The sequence below is a fragment of the Caloenas nicobarica genome, chromosome 3, assembly GCF_036013445.1.
Source record: "Caloenas nicobarica isolate bCalNic1 chromosome 3, bCalNic1.hap1, whole genome shotgun sequence".
NCBI lineage: Eukaryota > Metazoa > Chordata > Aves > Columbiformes > Columbidae > Caloenas > Caloenas nicobarica.
The window spans coordinates 47,898,179-47,907,841 of NC_088247.1; the positions used below are offsets into that span (position 1 = coordinate 47,898,179).

Sequence of the window (9,663 nt, forward strand, 5' to 3'; positions counted from 1 at the left end):
CACCAACTCCACCCAGGACCATGAAGAAACTATGCTGGCTTCTCTAGCACGGGGAGGACAAAACAATTCCAGAACAAAAATGTTAGTTGATTCTACAGAGAGAGAGCAGAGGTCTTGGCAGAGCTTATACAGTTTGGCCCAGTACTGTGCCTCACTGTTTGGAAAACCTGCTCTAAATTAGTATCAAAATAAACATCTCTTATCAAAGTCTAGATATTCCTGCTTCTTATAGGAATCAAGTGCTAGCATAGCAGTGGTAAAAAAAATCTCTTCTGAAGACATAGGTCTTCTCTTAGCTTCCAAAATTATACATGTGCTTTGGTTTGCTGGGTTTTTTTTAATGAACTTTTCTGAAAACAAGAAGTCACGGCTAAACAATTGGGACTTTGCACCATCACAAGGTTTTAATTGATTCCTGAAATCCAGTTCAAATGCTGGAATAGGTATGGTTGAATACATATGAAGCTGTATGAAGACTATTCAGAGGGCTTTGCTGGAAACAAGTTGCACAAGAGCCATGTATTAAACAACCAGAACACCACAATGAAGCATGGGAGCGCTCCACTAGCCTGGAACAAGATCTGCAGAACACCTCAACTCATTTTTTGAAAAGAGCCTGCAGAATAGAACTCAAGCACACTATTAAATCGTGTGCCAAAAATTGGACTATGCTTAGATTTTAAAATCCATTAAGGCAGTTACGAGGCAGAAATAATCCTTTCATTTCCATTCATTGCCATGCCTGGTGATTTTCACTTAGTTGACTCATTTTTGTACCAACAGCGTAATAAAATTTACCTTGTGTTTTGGAAAGCATGGTTTGATATAGCTGTGTAAGAATCTAGCGCTAATTGCAGAAGGATATGCAGCAGGCCCTCCACACACTCAACAACACTGGCTAGAGGTAAAGAAATGAGTAATGTTTAATGGCAGGTCTATTTGGCAAGTGGGTACAATCCAGACAGGCATATTCCAAAGTTAGGTTTTCATTTTCTGCCATTCTGTAAGGATAAATGAAGATCAAATATAAAGCTAGCAAAGCATTTCCAAGTTTGACAGCATTTCTACAGCTTTTCCTGCTACTGTCAGCCCTTTGAAACTGAAGTTAAGAGCACGGTGACTGCTGACCATACCGCTCTGCAAAGGATCTCAACTAAGCCACATCAGGTTTCCCAAAAAGTAGCTGCTAAGAACTATGGAAGAAGTAACACATTATTCAAGAGAAAGAACAATTTTTCCTCCTATTGCCTCCCGCTCTTCTCCAGAAGAAAAATCTTGAGTTTTGGGGAAAGGTTATGGAAACAGAGCTGTCACCCCTCTCCGATCCCTAAAAACAACCCAAAGATTACAAAATGTCTTCAACAACAGTAACGCCTCCCTCTTGCAACAGTCAGGACTCCGCAAGACAAGGCAGAGAAACCTTTCTTTACAACAGAAAGAACTAACTCCTCAGCCGTACAACAGGTAGTATCTGGATGGCAGAGGTTCTCCAGCCAGTGCCCTGCCAGAAGCCCCAGGCATGCTTGCCAACAACCAAGACTGTAAACAACCATGATTTAGCACCAAAACTGCATTTGTTCTATCGATTTTTTTTTCTACTTACTCTTTACTAGAGGGCATAGGAGTAAGATGTCGTTGTTGAGTATTTCTTTTATGTACAAAACCAAGTTAAACAGAACCACATAAGCCATTTAAAATTACATACAAGCCCACTAAATAACCACAAGATACTGAACATAAAAAAGATGCAGTGAACAAAAGGGATTTTTTCCTCAGGTTGTAAAGCACAGGTGTGCTTAAAAGGTCAGTAGTTTCAGCAATGGAATCAGCATCAAGTATCCGTGGTCTACTGAGCATTTACTATCCTGCCTTTAAACACAATTTCTACAGTCTTTTTAATCTCAAAACTGCAGCTAAAAATGTGGTCCTGGCAGCCCATATACCAAAATGCCTTCTCTCTCCAAGAACAGAGGGATGCAAGAAAGACAAAGAGAGAAATGACTGTGGAAATGAAATTTAGAAGTATTCAGAGAAACTTTTCTAACATCGTTTGGGCGACAAAACTTCATTCCGAAGGGCGGAACAGGAATCTAGCACTTAGGACACCTAAGCGTGACTTGCATCGGGAAAAATTAAAGCCCCGTTTCCACACTCGCTGTGACCTCGCGGCACATCAGAGCAGAGCCTGGTAACTTCTCCTCTTCAGGCTCAACCCCAAAACAACGTTCAGTGGTTTACTCATTTCCCACGATAAAAATTTAGGTCGTCCTCCCTAAAACACCACAGGAAAATTTAAAAAAAAAAAAAAAGCCCCAAACAAAGCGTTATCCCCCAGCGCAGCAATGACTCTGCAGGAGAGGGGCGCGGAGCCTGCTCGGACCCCCCGTTTGCCGCCAGGTACCGCTAAATGGCCGACACCGACGAGCCCGCCGCCCCCGACGAGCGGCGGCCCCCGGGGCCGCGCTCCGCAGGGCTCCCCGCAGGGCCGGCCGGGAGCCCCGGGCGGGGCGGAGCGGAGCGGCGGCGCTGCGGGCCCGGCCCGGCCCCGCTCGGCTCTGCCGCGGCGCGGGGGGAGGGAAGCGAGGGGGAGGGGAGGCGGCGGCCGCAGGCGGAGGCCGGGCCCCGGGGCAGGGCCGCTCACCGGCGTGCTGGTCCCGCGGCCACAGGTAGTAGGTGGCGGGGATGACGATGAGCCCCACGAAGCTGGTGAGGAAGTAGAAGAACGTGTTGCCGCTGTCGTCGTACTGGAACTGCTGCCCCGCCATGGCCGCCTCAGCTCAGCGCCGTGCCGGCCGCCTGCCTGCCCGCCCGCCCCCGCCGCTGGCGTCCCCGCCGGGCGGCCCGGTCTCGCCGGGCCAGCCGCTCCGGGATCCCGCGAGAACGGGCGCTCCCCCCCGCCCCCTTCCCGGGCGCCGCCGCGGAAGGAGACGTGTCACCGTGCAGCCACCATAGGCATTGTGGCGTCACGGGCGGCGCGCGCGCCCCCACCCACGCACCCCGCCCGGCCGCCGATTGGCTCGCCGAAAGCCCCGCCCCCTCGCGTTCCGCCGCGCCGAGAGACGCGGCCGAAGGGCGGCGGGGGCGGTGTTGTCCCGCCGCCTCACGCCGCCGTCGCTGTCGCTGTCCCTGACCCTGTCCCGGTCCCGAGGGGCGCCGTGACCCCGCCCGGCTCCCGCGGGCGGGTGGCCGAAAGCGGTGGCCTGCTGGGAGCGCGGTGCCGAGCGCCGGCTTGCCCCTGGGCCGCCGCCTGTTCCCCGCGAGATGGCGCCACTGCCCCGGGGCAGCGGCGCGGCCGCCCGCCGGTGTTCTGCCCTCACCCCCGCGCCAGTGCGCGTCCGCGGGAACTGCTGGGCCCGCGGGGGCGTTTCGCGGTGCGGGGAGGAGCTTGTGGGGGCAGCGCTGGTGTTATCCGACATGGGGCTGAAGCTGGGCTGGCCTGTGGGAGCGGCCGGGGTGTGCGCTGGGCGTGGGGCGGCGAGCGGCGCGGCGGGGACGGGAGCGGGGAAGGCTGCGGGAACAGGGCTGGGGAAGAGTCGTAAAATCGTTTTGGTCTAAAGAGACCCTTAAGATCGTCGACTCCAACCATAACCGAACTCTGGCACTAAACCATGTCCCTGAGAGCCTCATCTACGTGTCTTTTAAACACCTCCAGGCATGGCGGCTCCACCACTCCCCTGGGCAGCCTGTTCCAACGCCCGACAACCCTTTCCGTGAAAAAGTTTTTCCCAATATCCAATCTGAACCTTCCCTGGCACAACTTGAGGTCATTCAGAGAGGAGGGTAGAAGTCTGGAAGCAGCATTCGGGGATAAATCAGAGACCAAAAGGCACAGCATTCTTAAGATGTGTAAGAACTTAGATAAGGAAAGTAGTTCAGACATACAAAGTCTTCAGGATTTGGAGGGTGGATCATGAGCAGCCATGTGAGGGCAAACATTTAAAATGTGTCTAATACTGAATTTAGTTGCAGCAATGATCATACTCTACAAGAGGATGTGACCCTGCAGGTGTGAAAGCAAAAGGCAGATACTGTGTTGGCATTCATCACACCACTAATGGCAAGTTACTTCTTTGAAGTAGAAAAGGCTGCTAATCATGCCCATTCATGAGAATATGCCCATCTCTTCAGCTTCATAGTCGAGAGTATAGCTGCTCATAAATGTGATCTCATAAATATTTCATAGTTGCAGTACTTGTAAGTTCAGAGGATGGGAAAACATGACACAGAAGTTGTGATGACATCACATACACCTTAGTGGGAAAAAAAACGCTGTCCCAGCATTAAGGAAAACTCTGATGCAGGAAATGGAGAGAAAGGTCACAACCAGTGACTGACACTGAATCTCCTGGTGCCACGACATAGTAATCCATAGATGGAATAAAACTCTTCAGTTTTTCTGAGAAAGGATTTTGTGTTAATTAAAAAGTTTTTTTAAAAAATAAAAGGGGTTCATTTTTTTCATTGATACTCTTTGTAATTGTTCCCGGTTAGATCCTTGTAGAGTTCATATGCAAAATTAAGGTATTTCCTTCTATGTCTTTTGCTATGTACACTGCCTCTGAGTATTGTAAACCCTCTGCAGTGACAAGTCTTGCAATAGCTGTTTTGGAAGACACCTGAATGCATGTAACTCACCTCCCTCTGTGGGTTTCTAGTCCGTAATGTTTCACAGGGAGGCAGTGGAAAGCTTGTATACAGTAAAAAAAAATTGCGAGACAGGTAAAAACCTGCATGTGTACTTAGCTCAGTTTTGTAAGCAGAGAAAACGCTCTTTCTGCAACTGTGTTCATCTGCCAAGTCTGTTACTTCGGTCAGATAAAGGGGCAAAGCTCCCAAAGATGATTTAAGCTCCCATAGGTCTTGTGAAAGCAACCTGTTAGATGAGGAAGGCTCGTGGGTGCACCAGTGTGAAGGTCCAGCAGCAGGTGAGCTAAAATCTTACTAGACACTGTAAAATCCACACGTGAGACAGGCTGGGTAAGCGCCCTGTATGAAATCTCTGGTCAATGTGTTCAGGTGATCACGAGAGCCAGGTCAGGAGAAAAGCAGGTATCGCTTGTGTTGCAGATGATGGCATTGCTTCTTGATGCCATTGTTTTGGAACCCAGCTGTGGATTTTCTGTCAGTTGTGCCAACATCGCTCCTTTGCCGTGTTGGCTCATGAGGCGTTTGTCTGTGGCATTAACTACCTAGTGAGGGAATCATAGTACCCAGGTACTAGGACCCAGTACCCGGCAGCTGAGCCAAGACCATACTTCTTGGAATCCTGCTGAAATATTGTCCAATTATATATTATGCATTAATTTTACTTGTTGCCACAACTTTCAGACATTGGCTGAAATCCTTCCATTCTGGTCAACGTACATGCAACAACTGGTGATAATAGTACATACTTCTTGTGAAGCTTACAAAATATATAATGCCATTCTATTTTGCAGTGTAATTTTGGAGAGTTGCGAAACCTCTTCTTGTAACACCATAATTGCATCAGCAGTATTATTGCCAAGAATTTCTATTGCCGCTGAAATGTTAACTAAGGCCCTTTCTAATTCACTCGCTCCCAACCAGGGCAGAAACCATATAGTGAAGGAGCAGAATGTGGCCAGTCTTTCTACTAGTGGATTACTACGTTTGGTCCTATGAACAAATGGTTGTAACCATGATCCTGATTCCATAGACAAATTTGAGAACACAGAAATATTAGGAGTAACAACTCCTAAGGTACAAGTTCCCAACAAATCTGGTATTGTTTTGCGAGCTCTCTTACCATGTGTCCAGCCTTTTCCCTCAGGTACAGGCCAAGGTATATTGGAAAAGTCCCCAAGTATTCCCGCTATTCCCGTTTTCATTGTTTGGTTACAATTGTTGAAGTTGCCCACAAGGGTAGTACCATTGCATAGGAGCTTCAGTTGACTGAGGAGAGCCTGATGTTTTACATGTGTTGAATATTTGCTCTTTGTTCCTGGGATTACCACCTCCCATTGTGAATCAATGTGGTCTCAATGGAAAGTAGTTATTTGGTATAGCGATCCCTAACAGGGGAGTGCTTGAAGATGAATGAGTACGTCCAACAGTTTGCTTTGGTAATTTGGACTATGGTTTGTGAACAAGTTAAAACAGAGGTTTTCTCTCCACTCATAATAGGCCTGTACAGATGTAGATATTTCCTTTACCTGTGTAAGAAGCACAACAAATGTTAGTAACTTTACCCATCAAATCTCCACTATCTCTCCTATAAGGGTGGTATCTATATGAAGAGGGGTAAACCCTCCTATTAAGAGTCTCAGATGGTCTATTTAACCAGGTGTCTGGGGAGTCCCAAGTAGCTCTGAAAAAGAAACAAAAGTGAAAAATTCAGAACTCCTTTGTCCTTCAGAAATTGAAATCATTTCAGTCTCCGAAGTAAAGATCATGATAGATTCCTCTGTCACCAGTCATTGTTCATCCACTAAATGATCCTCAGGTAGGCATTTAATGTGTGAATGGTGGATCCAGGCTTCCTTCCCTGTAACCTTTACAGCAAAGTAAGAACTTAATAAGGCAGTATATGGCCGCTCCCATCCTGGCTTCAAGTTTAGATTTATGGGAAAATACTTTCATTAAAACTTTATCCCCAGGCTGCAAATCATGTACCTGTATCTCTGGAGTGATGGGTTGGTACCACTGAGCATGCTCCCTTTTCATTTTGCAACTTCCTTGTAAATTTAGAACATAGTGTGTTAAACACTCATCTCCATTCAAGAAGCTGGTTTTGGCCAGGATATAAGTTCCCGGTATAGCTAAATGTCTCCCAAAAAGAACTTTGGTAGGCAATAGTCCTAAGGGTTGCCTTGTGGCATTCCAAGTGTCCCATAAGGCTAAATTTGATGCTTCTGGCCATTTTAACCCTATATGTGTGCAAATTTCAGCTATTCTCTCCTTAATAGTCCTATTTGTTCTTTCTACTTGCCCAGATACTTGAGGGTGGTAAGCAGTGTGCAATATTTTTTCTATCCCTAAACTCTTATAAAGTCAGTCAATTATTTCTGCAATGAAATGTGACCCTCTGTCTGATTCAATAGAATATTTTTTTAAGGAGAATTTTATTACTCCTCCATTGTCTGCTTTTCTTGTTGGGAAAGCCTCTACCCATCCTAATAATTGGTCTGCTATCACTAGCAAACGCTTCTATCCACACACTGCAGGCATATCAGCGTAATCTACTTGCAGTCTTTGGAATAAGAAAAATGTCCATGGTTGATTTCTGAATTCACACACAGGATTTATATTTGAGGATTTTTGACAGGTAGGGCAGGTATTAATAACTCTTTTAGCAGCTGCATAGACACACGGGCTGATCATACTTGCTGTACTTGATTAGACACTGTGTCCATTCCTCCATGAGTTTTATTATGGAACCATCTACTTACAGTCACCAGATATTTCTTTGGTAAGAGGTTTTCTTCATGTTGTCCATATTCCCTTTCTTCACTTGTCGCATCTGATTGGTATAATTCTTTTGGATGGTCAACTTCAGGCCATGAGCTCTTATCTGAAGTAACTCTCATAATTTTCACCACAGGCTGATGAGCCATGGCTTTCACTGCTGCATCAGCTAAGGCATTCCCTTTGCTGATCACAGTAGTGTCCCTTGCATGGGCTGGACAGTGAACCACAGAAATCTCTTTGGGAAGTTGAACTGCATCCAACAAGTCCCAGATTTCTGTTCCATTAGACATAGCTTTTCTTGAGGAGGTGAGACAGCCCCATTCTTTCCACAATACGCCTATTGCATGGTATATGCCAAAAGCACACCTTGCATCTGTAGAGATGGTTACTCGCTTTGCGCTTCCCAGGTAAGCTGTTTGGGCCGACACAATTAACTCTGCCCCTTGAGCGCTGACCATTGCTGGAAGGGGTCTGGTGTCTACAACCCGCTATTAGTCCACGATGGTGTAGCCAGTCTTTTGTTGCCTGTGTAAATAGTAGGATGATCCATCTGTGAATAAAACAAGATCTGGGTTTTGTAAGGAGAGGTCTGTGAGATCTGCTCATGGCTTACTAGTAGTCTGGATTACTGTGTTACATTGGTGATGCTCTTCTGCTCTCCAGGTGTTGGTTGTAGTTTTGCTCTGTTCAGTGTATTAGACCTCTTTAGAGTCACATTATCTGCATTTAAAGAGTTAGTGCGTATTTATGTGCCTGTTGGGGAGACAAGGCTTATGCCGCATATTGCTTGAGAAGTAATTCAACTTCATGAGGCACATAGATCATAATTGTGTGCTCTAATAATAAAGATCAACATTTTGCCACTATTGTAGCTGCTGCTGCCACTGAACTAACACATGTTGGAGCTCCAGCTGCCACCGGATCCAGTTGAACAGAATACCATGCCACAGGTCTTTGATGAGGCCCTAATTTCTTCATTAACACTCCACTACCCACCCCTTTTCATTCATGTCTATACAGACTGAAAGTTTTTGTGTAGTCTGGAAGTCCTAAAGCTGAAGCCAAAGCCAAGGCGCCTTTTATAGCTCCAAAGACTTTTTCCCATGCTGCCCGCCATGTAATGGGTTCTATTTCTTCAATTTTTGTTCCCTCTGTCACAGGTTTGGTTGGTTCCCCTAATCCTGGTATCCATGGTCAGCAAAACCCAACTGCACCTAAAACGCCCGTGGCATTTTTTTTCATGACTGGCAGAGGAATTTCAATTGTGGCTTTAACTTTCTGGATATATTACCTGCTATCCTTCTTTAAAGTTAATCCCAGATACTTTGCTTCCTTTTGACACACCTGGAGCTTAGACTGAGATGTGCAGTGTCTCTTTGTTGCTAAGGCAGTACATAAATGTATAGTATCTTTTAAACAGTCATTACAATTTCTACTAGCTGTTAGTAAATCATCTACATATGGCACTAAAACTGATCTGCCAGAAAACCAAATATCCTTTAGATCTTTTAATATCTGAGAAAATATAGTGGGAGACCCAGTAAAGCCCCGTGGAAGGTGAGTCCACATCAACTGTTATCCCTTCCAAGTGAAAGCAAACAAGGGTTGGCTTTCTTCATCTGTGGGAACACTAAAGAGTGCTGCGGTCAAATCAGTCACACCAAACCACTTAGCCCAATCAGAGATTCACGGAATGGTTTGGGTTGGAAGGGACCTTAAAGATCATCTAGTTCCAACCCCCCTGCCATGGGCAGGGACACCTTCCACTAGACCAGGTTGCTCAAAGCCCCATCCAGCCTGGCCTTGAACACTTCCAGGGATGGGGCATCCACAGGTTCTCTGGGCAGCCTGTTCCAGTGCCTCACCACCCTCATGGGGAAGAACTTCTTCCTTCTATTTAATCCAAATCTACACTCTTTCCATTTAAAGCCATTACCCCTTATCCTGTCACTACATGCGCTTGTAAAAAGTCCCTCTCCATCTTTCTTGTAGGTTTCCCTTAGGTTCTGGAAGGCTGCTATAGGGTGTCCCTAGAGCCTTATACCAATGCGATATTTGCAAGAGTGCAGTAGAGCGATCCGGCACATGGGATGTGGGACAATAACACACTGGTTAATTGTTCTCGAATTTTGAACAAATCGAAACTCAGGATTCCCATCTTCATCCAGTCTGCTTTTTATCACTAGTAACATTCGGGTATTATATTGGGGACTCACGTTCGGCATTCCTTGGGCA

General features: G+C 46.4%; 1 protein-coding gene across 1 annotated transcript in view; it reads right to left on the reverse strand.

Annotated features, from left to right (window-relative positions):
* Positions 1-2,860, reverse strand: part of SEC63 (SEC63 homolog, protein translocation regulator) — a 59,822-nt gene extending 56,962 nt beyond the window's left edge. Inside the window, exon 1 of the mRNA XM_065632639.1 lies at positions 2,642-2,860. Coding sequence (XP_065488711.1) covers positions 2,642-2,765 — 124 coding nt within the window. The 5' untranslated portion in view covers positions 2,766-2,860. The remainder of the gene's footprint in view (positions 1-2,641) is intronic.
* Between the last annotated feature and the right edge of the window lie 6,803 nt (positions 2,861-9,663).